Consider the following 14,655-nt stretch of genomic DNA (forward strand, 5'->3'; position numbering starts at 1 on the left):
TTAAAAAAAACCCAACAAACTCAAGATATGAAATATAGTTTATTTTACTAACATCTAATATTATCACCTTGTTCGCAGCTGGGATTGCTGGACAATGTCTCCTAGTATATACGGCTGGGATCCAGACAACTGTAAATAAAACAAAAAGCTTTTAGAAAGATTTTAGCAGTGCAAATGTGAAACTGAAAGTTTATAACCATTTGCTGTTTATTTATCTGATGATTTTAATGCAAGACAGACATTAACAGCTCAAAGAATTTCCTTGATTTTACACAGACAAGATTAATTAAAGACGCCTTCAAGCACAACAGCTCAACTGTTCAACAAATGTAGTAAGTTGCTCCATCTCTCAAGGCACTTGGAACAGTACTAAAAGTTATTTTTTCAGAGGCTTGCAAATGTTTGGTATCTGGAGGATGATTTAAAAAAAAAGTTTTATGAAACTCACTTTATCTACATCCTGCCTCTAGCTTAGGTTCTCAAGGCACACAGCACAGAATTTATTTGCAAGTCAGACTGTCTCATCCTGCATGGGTGTTTTGTACTGACTAAGGAACCACACAGCTAGAATGTATCAAGTTCCTTTAGCAGCTAGAATTCCTAAATGATCCCCAAATCATCGTACTCAACTTCAGTAACAATGCCCATGGACAATGTAAATCGTTGTCCTTGTAAAACTGACCGGTTTACCAGCATTTACACACTAACTGCTCAGAAGACCTTTACATATAAATTGGGTGCTCTCCACCATGTTAGTGAGGGCAGTGTCCAACCAGGAGGAACATTAGTCTTCTGTGTAAATAGCTGTAAACCAGTCTGTCAGGCCAGGTCAGCTGTTTTTAAATTCTCAGCCAGCACACTGCAGCTTGCATTCACAATGCAGAGTACAGCACTGGAGAAGACAGGTTTTCTCCATAAAGTAGCAAAATGGCAAGCTGATGAAAGATGGAAAACTGCTGTTGAAAGACCTACCAAAATACAAATTTTACGATGCATCTTATGACATCTTTTACAAAGAAAATTTTATCCCTATTGGGAACTTGTTTAACCATGGCCATGTTGAAGCAGATAAACCTTGTCAAGTCCCCAGAGAAGATGTACAGTGTGTATTAAGATGATACCAACCTGTGAGTTTTACTCATCTGCCTGCTGCACGGTTCCCTTCTCAGAAACATAGATACCATCCAAGAATTTTCTGATATCCTTGTTCTTGACTGTGGTGGCTTGCTGGATCAAAGCAGCTGCAGACAAACTGAGACCGTTAGCACAAAGCCAAAAGGTCCAAGCCAACTTGTAGCCTTTGTTTATGCTACAGTATTTCATCTAACAAACAGGACTGTCATCTAGAGACAGGAATGACCAACTTTAAACCCTGTAAGGTCTAATGAGAATAGGATGCATTTCACTGAGCTCAACTTGGGGCAGTAACACTTCATTACTGCACACATGTACAACTGAAAATCTGAAAAGTTTGGTGCCAAAAAGGACAAAGAAGGTTCTGAAGACTTGTAAAAACACCTTTAAACTTAGAAACAGTTAGGAACTATGAAAAGCAATTACAGTGACTAGAGAAAAAAAAAATCTGTGCTGTTGTTTACCTCAGGATTTGAGGTAAAGAGTTTGCTAAGCTGCCATTTTCAGATAGAAGTTTCCATACAATTTTCCACACATCTACTTTCACAAACCTGAATTGGAGACCAGCTCAATGTCATTCCCTTCAAGGATTAGCTCATCTTTCTGGGCTTGAGATACTGCACAGGTAACACCTATGGAAAGGCAAACACATAATCCACACTGTTGAAGGTGTTAAGTGTATTAAAGAAGCAATACTAATGTCCTGTCCCAATTTACATAGCTAGACACTAGATATGAATTCAAGACAAAAATTAGCTTCTCTGACTATTAAAGAGAGTCCCTCAAATCCATTCCAGGGCTGTCCTCCCTCGCACAGTTTCAATTAAAGATTAGTGCAAGTCATGCTCTGAAGTGAAAGCTACTGAAGTGACACTCCTGCTTACCCATTATTACATTGGTGAGCATCCATCACCAACACTGGGTACCAGCCAGCACTTTGCCAGCACGGCTCCGGTGGTGCCATCTCCACAGGCTTGTGCTCATTAAGACAACGCTGGAGTCAGCAATCACAGAACAATCAAAAGCCATTGAAAACCACCTGCCCCTGTCATGTCATGTACTGTGTTTACACTAGCCATGGTGCAAATACTCACAAGGAGTAAACATGGCATTTGAGAATCTAACAGGAAACTTGAATTTTTAAAGGGACTAGAAATTTTTACAGTTTCTTCTATTTAATCAACAGATATCAGATTTTAAGCCAGCCCAATACTAAGAGTGAATGCTGACTTAAAAAATGCAATAATCAACCCCACCCTTAATATCCCACAGTAAATCAAAAACCCTGTAACTCTACTGCACTGTTATCTACCAGTGTTTTGGGACAAGTTCTGATGCATTCCTCTACAGTCACCCCAACCCATCATCAGTCACATTAAATGTCCTTACCCACACCCTCAACAGAAATGGAATTCGAAAAAACCAAATGGATAAGGGATGTCTTTCCTACAGTCTTTATGTAACTCTGTTCATGACATGTTTTGTTGCCTCCTTTCAGAAGTTTAATAATCTCCATCAAGTGCCTACTTTTCTGTTAAGACATTTTACTGAATGAAACTCCAAGTGTGCAAGATGTAAACGTAAAAACAGCTAATAAGACCATAAGTTTATTGTGAATGCTCCTAGATAATCAGCAAATTCAAACTAGAACACCTTAAAGACCAAGACTATGATGTGGTATGAAACTAGTTCATGTGCAGTGTTTTAAAACAGAAACGCAAATCTAACACTAAGCAGCTGCAGGTTACCAACTATCAACACTATTAAGATTTCCCAGTCATTAAAGCAAATCCTGGATTCCCTGTACTACAGTAACTAACTCCAGACTAGTTGTTAGCTAGCTCTCACTAGTAAAATTACAGAGGCATTATTAATTATAAATCTGAACAGTGGTAATGGTATCATACGAAGATTACATAAATTCAGACAAGCACATGCTGCTCCAACGATTACTCATCCTCTTCCATTCTCAGTGGCAGAGCCCACAGAAAACAGCTTGGAAAGCCTAGTTAAAACCAGCAGAACACATCTCCAGAAACGCTCACCTGGCCTCATCCTCACTCTGCGAATGTACTTCTCTCCCAGGAAGTTCCGGATCTCCACAAGTGAGCCGTTGTCCTGGATGACTACATTGATCGGGAAGTGAGCGTACACCGACCTCATCTTGTAGCGAAAGCCCTGGGGCACAGGACATAACGGGGGATTGGAAGCAGAACAGGCCCAGAAGGCAGAACACGTGCACGAAGCTTACAGGAGAAACCAAAGCCAAGAGGTAGCAACAGCTTCTGAAAAAGGGCAGGACACTGAGCCCCAGACATTCATCCTGTCCTCCACCCGCAGAACTTGCCTGACAGCAAAGGCAAGACAAAAAGCATAAGGAAAAAGAAGCTGCATCTTGGATGCTTAGAAACGCCCTCCCTCCACGAAGTAAAAGGCTCTCACTGCAGTAACTATAGTATTATCAGGGAGCCCCCGTCACGGGAATGACTGATATCTGACTCCAAGGCTCTGGAATACTCAACACTCTCTTTATTAAAACTACACTAAATACACATTATGCTATATTAAAGAGAGACACTATATCATACTTCTAACTACTGAAAAACTCGTGATTGTCTCCCATCAGGACACACAGCCTGGACATGATAGGCTAACTAACATAAACAATTCCACCATAATCCAGTTACCTAACTCCTTCAGGTGAACAACCTTCCCAACACATCCCACATGTGCACAAACACAGGGGCAGCAAATGAAGTAAGAATGTTTTGATCATTCTTTTCTCGGCCTCTCTCACAGCTCCTCTTTGTTCAGAGGGCATGTGACTACCACAGGTCACAAAAAGGGCAGCAGTTATCTTGGTTCCCAGCACAACTTACCAGAGTGACTCCCTTGATCATGTTCTGTACATGGCTGCAAATTGTGCGAACTGTTGCCAGCTCCTTTCTGTTACCCCACCACTTGTCAACACGCAGCTGCATCAAAAATCACATTAACAAAGCTTTCAGCTACACTTCAAAACCAGCAACAAAATAATTTTGTGACAAATAAGGAACAAAACTTTCAGATGAGCTACTTAAAGCCCACCAAACAAAAACACAGGACTGTTGTTTATTTGACAGACTACTTACTAAAGGCCCACCTGGTGCTTGTATTTTAAATCCTAACCTGAGACATGGGAGAAATGTTTGTTTTCTTCAGGTCTTGCCACTAACAAGTCTTCAAAAGAGCTGGGGTAGATAAATATACAACCTTGAGCTAAAGGATGCATTAGCAATTGCTAAGCATATTGTTCTAAAGTCTGCCCCCTATGCATAATCAACTTAAAAGAAACACCGTGTGCGGATCCACTGTTTTAATGAAACACTCGATCCTTGTGAAACAGTAGCTGAAATCAGTCACTCGGTATTTTCTTATACTTTTCCACACAACATGAAAAATCATGCATATATTTCTCCTCTCCTAATATAACTTGCAGTTTCTGCTTTTGATCCTCTAAAAGAACCAGTCTGTAGAACAGCATACAGTAATCAGCCCCTTCCCTGTAACTGTCACTGCAGAAGAATGCAATCTACATATTTCCACTCCCACACTGCCCCAGGAGGCCCCACGCTTCCACCAGACCAATCTCTCAGAAAACACAGGAATAAGCAAAACCTACCCGCAGCTGATCATTTCTGGCCACTCGCCTACACTACCAAGAAGTTTTTAAGGCAACTATAGATCTCCCCTCGGTCTCCGAGCAGCGAAACGGCCTGTTCAGCACCCACCTTCTTGTGCTTCTTTCCCAGGAGGGACAGCTCCACGTTGATGTGGTTAAAATCCCTCCTCAATGTTCCTCGGGGCCCCTTCACAATGACCGTCCGGCCCTTCAGGGAAACTCCGACTGCGGAGCAAATGCGGACACGCGTTACGGGCTGCGGGGAGGCACCGCCGGGCGCCTCCCGAACGCGGCGCGGACTGACCTTGCTCGGGGATGTCCACAGTCTGGTTGCTGAGGATGGTCTTCATCCTGCGGGAGACAACGAGAAACGCTGCAGCCTCTCTCGCCCTTGTGCCCGCCGGGACCCCGCCCGCTCCTCCCCTGCACGACCCGACGCTCCCCCCGCGCTGTCACCGCCGGGCTCCGCTCCCCGCAGCGGCGCCTCCCACCCGGGCCCGCAGCGCGGCGGCCTCAGCGGGGCCTTGTCGGGAAGGCGCCGTCCCGGGGCCCTCTCGCGCGGGGTGCGGGACAGGAGGCGCCGGCGGGACCGGCACCGCCCCTGGGGGCTGCCCGCGCGCGAGCAGGGCGCTGGGGGGCCGAGCACCGCGGATGGTCCCGGATTATCCCGGTGATCCCGGCCGCACCGCTAGCCCACACCTTGCAGCGCACAGCGCCAAAAGAGACAGCGCATGACGTCATCACGTACTTATAGCCTCTCCGGGCTCAGTGACGTCATCGCGCAGGGGAATCCGTCTAATAGGCAAGAGTAGCCGAGCGGCCGAGCGCGTCGATTGGGCTGGGTGCCGCCATGTCGCTGCTGCTGCCGCAGGGCCGGTGCGGGGCCGCCGCCGCCCGGGGGCTGCTGGTGCCGCGGGGCCGGGCCCGGGTGAGTCTCGCTGTGTGCCCCGGGGGCCGCCGGCAGCAGGACGGGCCGGCCGGGCGGGGGCCGCGGTACGGCAGGGCAGAGCAGGAGGAGACGCTGTGCGGCGCACCGCGGTGCCGGTGCCCGGCGGCTCTGTGGCGGTGGCGCGGGACAGCGTGGGGTGGCCGCGGGCAGAGCCCGGGACGGACCGGCCCAGCCCCGCACGGACACACGCATCCCCGGGACACCGAGCCCCGGCCCCGCTCCCATGGGACAGCGCCCGGCAGCCGCCGGGAGCCTTGGCAAAGCCGCTTCCTGCGGCCCCGAAGCACCGGAGTAACCCACGGAACGTTATTCCACAGAGGCTGTGGGTTGGAAGGACCTCTGAGATCAGAGTCCAAGCTGTGACCCAACACCGCCGTGTCAACCACACCACGGCACTGAGTGCCACATCCAGGCTTGCCTCAAACACCTCCAGGGACGGTGACACCACCAGCTCCCTGGGCTGCCCACTCCAATGCCCAGTCACCCTTTCTGGGAAGAAATTCCTCCCGCTGTCCAAACTAAGCCTCCCCTGGTGCAGTATAAGGCTATTTCCTCTCACCCTGTCGCTGGCTGCCTGGGAGAAGCAGCCCATCCCCACCTGGCTAGAGCCTCCTTTCAGGCAATTGTAGAGCCCGGTCAGTTCCCCCTGAGCCTCCTTTTCTCCAGGCTGAACACCCCCAGCTCCCTCAGCTGCCCCCCACAAGCCTTGTGCTCCAGACCCTTCCTCAGTTCCATTGCCCTTCTCTGGACACCAGCCCCTCAGTGTCTTTCTTGGAGTGAGTGGCCCAGGACTGGACACAGGGTTTGAGGTGTTGCCTCACCAGTGCTGGGTACAGGGGAATTGTGTGTTACTGCATAACTTAGTGTGGTGTTATGATAGAAAAGTCTGTTACATGTAGCTTAAAATAAAAAGAGGATTATACATTTAACTTAAAAGCCATTAGGAAAATGCTTACACAAAGCCTGCGTTAAGCAGCAAAAAGACAAATTGTTGTTTAGTGGTCCCACCGTGTTTGTTACTAAATAAATTACAAATTTGCTTGTTTTAGGTGTCAGGAAGCCATGTGTGTAATCAGTATGGAACGTCAGGTTCTTTACCAGGGGAAAAAAAAGAGCACCTGCAAAATGGACCAGACTTACAGGACTTTGTCTCTGGAGATCTGTCAGACAAGAGCACATGGGCTGACTATAAAGGCAATTTAAAGCGTGAGAAAGGAGAAAGGTAATAGTGATTTTAAACAATTTTAGCTGCTTTCCAGCATGTTTAGTAATAACTACAAAATTTATGCCATGTATCTTTATGAAATTCCACCCTACTGTGTTGCAAATGTAAGGATTATTCAAGGAAGGACAAGTTCATTAATTTTAAATCCATAAAAACATGTGGAGACATGGTGGTATGTTCTTCATACTTCAATTAATTCATATTAATTGAATTAATTAATGTTAATTCAATTACAAATATACATCAGTAGGTGAATCTTGGAAAAGTACTACTGATAGAGAAAACAAAAAATGAAGACTTACGTTAAAAAAAATGTTTAAACCCCCATATTTTCAGTTGCAGAGTGATCAGACTTTGTGATAACTGTGCAATGTCTGCTGCCATTACTGGTTGCAGTCTCCAGTGTGGTGGCACTGTTTAATCCCTCTGGAACAGTGAACAGTTTTAAACATTTCAGTAACAACAATTCTCATGCTTGAGTGTTGGAATGATGATGAACAGGGAAGAGGAGTCTGATCTGGCCATGAATGATTTAACATTAATTGCTGAGTTGCATCAGTTTTCAAGGGACCTTTCCTTGTTGGGATCTATAACAAATTAAAACAAATCTATTAATAAAATTTACTGTGTAAGTAGTTTATTAATCTTTATGTTTGCTTGGTGTTATTCAGGCTGCATCTTCCTCCGTGGCTGAAAACAAAGATTCCCATGGGAAAGAACTACAATAAATTAAAAAATACCTTGAGAAGTTTAAATCTTCATACGGTAAGTCTGGCACCAACCAAGTGTTCCTGTAGAACTAAGGCAGATTTTTACATTTTTCTCTGTGGAGGACAAGTAGAAATAATGTCTTGCATATCTTCAGAGCTGAAACCAAGCCTGATATCCTTTTTGCTAGCAGTGAATTTTACTCCTAAAGAATAAGGGTAAATCCAACAGATTTAGTGGTTTTTCTACTGTGATTTTAAATACTAGGGTTTACTGCTTACATCACCAGACATTAGAAGATGCTATGTGCAACTGTTTTTAATGGAGACACACACAGTCTCAGAGTTACATACTTGATTTTCATGAAAAGAAACTGTGCAGATTTCATTAATTGTACTTTCCAAATAGTAAAAAGCAGTGGGAATGCATGGAGGGGATTTTTTAATATTTTTTTTCAGACTAAGTTCTTAGTTCTTTATACTTTGTGAACATTTTATCAGTTCTTAAATTTAAAATATTAATGCTAGTCTGTGCTAATTAGTAAGACAGTTATGTGACTGAGCAGTTTTTGGAGTTTTGAAGTAGAGAAAATAAAGGTAATGGATATCAGGAAGCAGTTCTTTTCCGATCTGTTCTACTGACTTGTTAAAAACAGCAGGGAATTGTTAACCTCATTTATCACAGAAGGAATTATGTTTTGTTTGTAGGCTTCTATTAAAATCCATCAATAATATAATAATTATTTTCAAAAATAATATGGAAAAATCCAGGTACAGTACAGCCTTTCACCTTCAGGTATGTGAAGAAGCACGTTGTCCCAACATTGGAGAATGCTGGGGAGGTGGGGAGTATGCCACAGCAACAGCTACTATTATGGTAAGTCATTGACCATTTCCTAAGTGTTCTGTTCTTGTCTGAGCTGTTTGTGCTCTATTGTTGGATCTCTACTACAGTGGAGTGGGTTTATTACAATAAATTTAGAGTAAAGCACTGTCCTAGTTTTTTTTTGCTTACTGTTAGGATTTATCTGATGTAGCTTATGCAGTTGTTTCCCATCTGAGCAGTAGTGCTGTGTACTGTGTAAAGGGAGGAATGTCTTTCGTGTTGCAGCTGATGGGTGACACGTGCACCAGAGGCTGCAGGTTTTGTTCAGTGAAGACTGCCAAGAACCCCCCTCCGCTGGACCCGCGGGAGCCTTACAACACAGCCGAGGCCATCGCGGCGTGGGGCTTGGACTACGTGGTGCTGACATCTGTGGACAGAGACGGTGCGTGCCTGGGCTCTCACTGTGCCCCCCTGAGCTCTCCCAGTGCATACCTCTGCTCTCCCTGTGCCCCCCTGAGCTCTGTAGCAGAATGCATGTGTATATACCATGTTCTGTTACTTGGATAGCAAAAAGACAATCATATACAATACCATTACAGAACTTCCTTCTAAACACTAAACCTAGAATACAGTATATGTAACAAAACTGAAAGTTGTGTTTTCCTAAGGAAGTAACTCCCTTGCGGTAGCTCCCTTGTGGTGACACCATATACGTGAGGAAAGCCATTGTAAAAACTGTTCAGTATGATGGAAAGTCCAGTGGCTTCAAAGGGGCTTAAAAGAGCACTAATATATCGTTCTCACTTTTTGTACAACTATTTTGCAGACCAGAACCATAAATAGGTAAAGCCATTCTGTGCTCAGTGAGACAGGGAACCTAGAGACTGGTAAATCTGAGCTCTGCCCTAGACAATCACAGTTAGACTTTGTGCAGAAGCTTGGAAGCATATCTTTTGTAAGTCCTTGGCTTAAGTGGTGAGACAAGACTGGGGTTTGACTGCTTTATTATTTTGCATTTACGGTTTGAATCGGATGGTTTTTTTGGCTTTGCTAGTAAGTAAATACATTTCTTGAACAGCAAGATTAACTGAATAATTGAAATGCTTCTAGATATGCCTGATGGTGGAGCGGAACACTTTGCAAAGACAGTCCGGCATCTGAAAGAAAGGTGTGTCATCGATGTATTACTGTTACTGTTAAAACTTTAGGATGTGGTACTGCATGTAGGTCACAGCTCCTTTAGCTGGTTTATTCCAGGGGCCATGCAAATACAAAAGTCTGCCTCTAGCCTGTCTGTGCCCCTTTTTTTTTCCCTCTCTTTCTTCATCTTTCTCATAGAAAGGCCCCAAACTGTTTTGAATTTGGATGCATTTCCAATTCCTCCCAGACTTATTAAAGCTAAGCACTGGACTCTCTTTGAGCAGGCAGCTGGTTTCCAGGAAATGAATACATTCTTCTGAGGTATGTTCATTCCCGAAGCTTGGGCTCAGACACAGCAGAGTTAGGTAACTCTGTCACCATGTGACTGAAGGAGTCTGGCTTCTCATTCAGCAGTGATCAAACTGCTTTTCATTTTGCCTCAGTGGCCATTTCCAAGTCTGTGATTGTACCTTCCTGCTTTCCCTGGCTGTGCTGCCTTCACCCTACGTCGGTGCCCTGTAATGCTGTTCAACAGCACACTCGCCTGCCTGCAGAACTCATTTGTATAACTTCATTTAAGTCTTCATCCATTGTATCTTGGGGCTTGAAGGGTTCCTGCAGTTTTCCCCACCTGCCTTTTTGAGCTGAAATCAGACCCCTGAACACCAAGACTAGATTCTAGACTCAGAGTCTTCTTATTCCAGTAGCAGAATTATAGCGCCTCTGTATTTTGGAGCTATGATCTTAAACAAAACAAATTCCTGGTTTTACTGATGTGAGCTGAAATACAGCAGAAGCCAAATAATAAATGTAAAAGCAATTCCAACAGTCTCTCAAACATTTGCATGCACTGTTTATATTTTTTTAATGTGTCTTTGTTGCACATTAACGTAACACGAGTTTGTTATAATGTGTTTGCAGAAACCTGTTGTTTTAGAATTATCCTGAATTAACTTTGCTTTGCTTATTAGTGTCATGTCTTCAGTTATGGGGGTATGGGGCTTTTTTAGCTGTCTTGAGTTTTTTGGGACACAGGGTCACAAAATGCCACAACGTATGCGTTCCTTTTGTCTCTCGTTTTCAGGAATCCAAAAATCCTGGTGGAATGCCTAACTCCCGATTTCCGAGGTGACCTTAAAGCAGTGGAGAAAGTCGCCTCGTCGGGGCTGGATGTGTATGCCCACAACGTGGAGACCGTGCCGGCACTGCAGAGGTGAGCAATGGCTCTGGGTGTGCCGGACTCGGAGCAGGACCGGGCTGCAGGCCGGGCGTGTAGCAGAGCGCGGAGCGGGACGTGGAGCGGGGCCAGGCTGCAGGCCGGGTGTGTAGCGTGGCGCGGAGCGGGGCTGGTTGCGGAGCGGGGCTGGTTGCGGAGCGGGGCCGGGTGTGTAGCGTGGCGCGGAGCGGGGCCGGTTGCAGAGCGGGGCCGGGTGTGTGGCGTGGCGCTCGGAGCCGCCTCAGGCGCGCCCCTGCCCGGCCGCGGCGCCTGAGGCGGGCCCGGCCCGGTGCCGGTGTCCGACTGGGCGGCCAAAAACCCTCTGCTCTGCCACTTGACAGAAGCTGGCAGAACGCGCCTGTCCTGGCGTCTCTAACTTCTCTGTGCCCTTCCACGTGTTTTTCTCCCTTGTGCTGGAAATGTGCGAAGGAAGGTCCGCGACCCCCGAGCCAACTTTGAGCAGTCCGTCCGTGTGCTGAAGCACGCTAAAGAGGTGCAGCCCGGCGTCATTTCCAAAACCTCCATTATGCTGGGGCTAGGCGAGACCGACGAACAAATATATTCCACAATGAAATGTAAGTTGGTGTTGAAGTAGATGCCAGAATTCACAGGTATGAATTTTACTGTGTTGGAAAACAATTGTAAGCATCATTGCCTCTACATGCCAATCAGTTTGCTGGTGCAGGAAATGTTTTCCAAGTTCCATTGAAAAAAAAAATGTGGTTAAAAAAGACTGAATTTCTGAAATATTTTGTCTTCTTAGAGCTTACAGGTTCAATTTGACAGGTAAATCCGTGATTTTCCTTGTTCTGCCATTAACAAGGAATTTTGTTTTTACAGTATTGCGGGAAGCAGATGTGGATTGTTTGACCCTAGGACAGTATATGCAACCAACAAAACGTCACCTAAAGGTAAAAGTGCCTTTAATTTACAGGCAGAGTTAAGGTCTGTACCTTACACAGTCATCCTTACTCTAACTGCAGATGTTGGGAAAAATTTCCTTCCTTGTTTAGCCTGACAATGATTATCTGTTAGGGGCTCTTCACTAAAAATGACCTCAGCCATCTAACCCCTTCTGTCTTCTGCAGACTTCCCAGTGCTAGTTTCTGCTGTTAGCCAGGGAGACAGCTGGAGCTGAGGCCTGGTCCTGGAAAACAAGAGCTTCAGTGTATGTCTCAAACATAATTGCTCAAGCCAGTGCCCCTTCACTGACTTACAGCCTCTCCCTTAATGGTGCCACTTCAGCTGGGATATTTACCATTTTCTGCTTCTGCAGTCTGTCCAGAAATTCACTTTCTGTTCTGTTCCTGTGTTTCACTGAATTAACTGTTAGTGAAGAGATTTGTAGGATTATTGTGGTTTTTCACTAACTTGGACAGGAAAAAAGGTTTGCTCGAAAGGACCATTCAAAAACAGAATGAAGATGATAAAGCAACAACTAGAGATTAAATTCTGAACTTTTCAGCTAAATATGTAAAACAAAATACATTTGTTTGGTAGAAAGCAGAGCAAAAATGCAGTTTGTGACTTCACTGATGAAAGCTTTGGAGTGAAAATTTTTGAACTTGCACTATAGCTGTATTTTATTTCACTGTATGCTAGCTATAGCAATTCCCTTTGCATTAGTACCTGAGCAAAATTAATTCTTTTCCCCAGGTGGAAGAGTACATAACTCCTGAGAAGTTTAAGTACTGGGAAAAAGTAGGAAATGATCTTGGATTCCATTACACTGCCAGTGGGCCTTTAGTGCGTTCTTCCTATAAAGCAGGTAAATTACTGAAAACATTGGATTATTTAGCATGTAACATTTTATTATACAAAACTAAAACAGTGAAGTAATGTGCAACAAAGCTTACCTTAGCTCAAGGACACCTCATATTGTTACCAGTATTTTTAAAATTACTGACACTATTTCCTGTAGGTCATCCAAACGCATAACCATGACAGTAATTAGAATTTGTACAATTGCAGTGCTGCTTAACCTGATTTTTTTTCCAAACCTATTTTGTACTACACTTAATATGTGAAGCAGGATAGAGGGTACCAAATTTTCAAGTTTTCCTTCACATTCTGTCTCTTGGATGTTTCTGAGTTCAGCGAGGTCCCTGGTTGTTTGTGTTGCAGTTTTGTTGCTTTAGGCAGAATTTATTTACAATGCTTTAAAAATAATTAGAGAGACTTACAGCAGTGCTTTTTCTGATAAAGCACTGGGTATGAAGTAGCAGCTGATATTAAATGGAACTGTTGTGTAGGTACAACATCCTGCTTTTTCCTAAGGAAGGAGAGAGAAGACTCATCTGGGGTACTGTGCTGCTCTGTTTTAATGAGAGCTCAAACAAGATTTATAGCAGGTTTCGCTATAACTTGCTGATACTTTATGAAACAGGAATTAAATTTTAATTAAATCCAGTTTTGCCTGTTGTAATGCACAAAGCAACAGAGCTGTTTCATAAAACTGGACAGGAGGAAAATCAGGATTTTGGGAGTGGAGGGATTATGTGTTGGGTTATAGTTTTGAGGGGTTTTTAGATCCCTGCTGTATGTATTGGAAATGCTGTTATATGTAATTGAATTCCTACAAAACAACTGGTGAAAACAATTGTAGAGTAGAACACTCTTGTTAAACAAGAATGTATTCTTCTGCCTTATTTTGCTGAAATACCTACAAATCATTTTGCTGTCTATTTTTCTCCTTTTAATTAGGTGAATTCTTCTTGAAGAACTTGGTAGAAAAAAGAAAGACAAAAGCCATCTGAAAATGAGAATGAACCTATTTACAGCAGTCAGTTTTAAGAATCCTTTTTTCAGTGGATAATTATACTCAGTTCCAGAAATGCAGAAGAACAGATGGTGGCTATATGAATAAACTTACTATCTTTCCAGAACAATTTTTTCTCATCAAAACACATTATTTTACCTCATTTCTCCTGGCAAGGCTAAAGCAACAGAATACTTGAGTGTTCAGCAAAAAGACAGAAGATTGAAACAATTTTGAAAGAGTGATGGAACTGAGGTAGAAGAAACAAACATAAGCTGGGAACAAAGATTGGGCAGATTTATAAGTCTGCTACAGCAGTCAGCATTGCTGCAGTTAATACCTGTGAAGGTGCAGCTAGTAATTGGAAAGGTACTGATACTTTGGTGTATCTCTGTATTATGTAACCTAAGCTTGCAGGGGCTCTGGGAACTGTAGGAGTTCTAAAGAAAGACTGCATGTGATAATGCACCAGATTAGGGCTTTCTTGAACCATGCCAGAGAAAGTGCAGTGATACTCCTTCAAAAGATGGTATCTTTTAGCTGCATCAGAGAAAAAGAGCTGTGCCATTCTGATAGCTAAAGCTTTTCCAGAGCTTGCATGTCTACAAGCGTGAGCCTTGCTATATACAAGGTATCAGCAAAAGAAAACAAAACATCCAATTAACCTCGTGTAGATACCATTAATTTAAACAATTTGGAAAATCAGAGTTGGTGGAGGTGCATAAATGGAGCTACCCCTAATTTATGTACATGACTGCAACAAATCCCACTGAGGTGCGCTGATGCTTTTGTATTGACCATGCAGAACTGCAGTTCTGTACTGTGCTCCTATTGCATGGCTACTGTCTTGTCATTAAAGGAAAGTTAAAACCCCAGTGGTTGTGTTTGGTGGGTCTGGTTACTTGCCCCTTGAGGCTTGGTCTGGCTGCTAAATCTTAGTGCAGAGAAGTGAACCACATTGTGGGTAAAACATGAAATCCACATGAAATCACACTAAGCTCAAGCAGAAATAAAACAGAAATGGCATACGCTACATTAA

The 14,655-nt window shown here is 44.0% G+C and overlaps 2 protein-coding genes across 2 annotated transcripts; one reads left to right on the forward strand and one right to left on the reverse strand.

Annotated features, from left to right (window-relative positions):
• Positions 1-20: 20 nt before the first annotated feature.
• Positions 21-5,528, reverse strand: RPL9 (ribosomal protein L9). The gene is made up of 8 exons (XM_041461851.1): positions 5,495-5,528; positions 5,100-5,146; positions 4,905-5,020; positions 4,014-4,109; positions 3,180-3,312; positions 1,686-1,766; positions 1,126-1,241; positions 21-129 (listed from the first exon to the last, which is right to left on the reverse strand). The coding sequence occupies exons 2-7, from the start codon at positions 5,143-5,145 to the stop codon at positions 1,135-1,137; spliced, it is 579 nt and encodes a 192-aa protein (XP_041317785.1). The 5' UTR covers position 5,146; positions 5,495-5,528; the 3' UTR covers positions 21-129; positions 1,126-1,134.
• Positions 5,529-5,586: 58 nt separating this feature from the next.
• LIAS (lipoic acid synthetase) lies at positions 5,587-14,655 on the forward strand. Its single transcript, XM_041460568.1, has 11 exons — positions 5,587-5,723; positions 6,794-6,966; positions 7,641-7,734; positions 8,473-8,553; positions 8,788-8,944; positions 9,613-9,670; positions 10,727-10,855; positions 11,288-11,433; positions 11,699-11,769; positions 12,515-12,626; positions 13,562-14,655. The coding sequence occupies exons 1-11, from the start codon at positions 5,646-5,648 to the stop codon at positions 13,612-13,614; spliced, it is 1,152 nt and encodes a 383-aa protein (XP_041316502.1). The 5' UTR covers positions 5,587-5,645; the 3' UTR covers positions 13,615-14,655.

Source organism: Pyrgilauda ruficollis, unplaced genomic scaffold, assembly GCF_017590135.1.
Source record: "Pyrgilauda ruficollis isolate IOZ18807 unplaced genomic scaffold, ASM1759013v1 scaffold1, whole genome shotgun sequence".
In the NCBI taxonomy this organism is placed as follows: domain Eukaryota; kingdom Metazoa; phylum Chordata; class Aves; order Passeriformes; family Passeridae; genus Pyrgilauda; species Pyrgilauda ruficollis.

Excerpts from the sequence above, each read along its gene's own strand:
- RPL9 (XM_041461851.1), bottom strand. The coding sequence starts at position 5,145 with ATGAAGACCATCCTCAGCAACCAGACTGTGGACATCCCCGAGCAAG. Across the intron at positions 1,767-3,179 it reads CAGAGTGAGGATGAGGCCAG|GTGTTACCTGTGCAGTATCT; the intron begins GTGAGCGTTTCT and ends GCCTTTCCATAG. Across the intron at positions 1,242-1,685 it reads TGAGCTGGTCTCCAATTCAG|CTGCTTTGATCCAGCAAGCC; the intron begins GTTTGTGAAAGT and ends GTTTGTCTGCAG.
- LIAS (XM_041460568.1), top strand. The coding sequence starts at position 5,646 with ATGTCGCTGCTGCTGCCGCAGGGCCGGTGCGGGGCCGCCGCCGCCCGG. Across the intron at positions 8,945-9,612 it reads GACATCTGTGGACAGAGACG|ATATGCCTGATGGTGGAGCG; the intron begins GTGCGTGCCTGG and ends AAATGCTTCTAG. Across the intron at positions 11,770-12,514 it reads CAACAAAACGTCACCTAAAG|GTGGAAGAGTACATAACTCC; the intron begins GTAAAAGTGCCT and ends TCTTTTCCCCAG.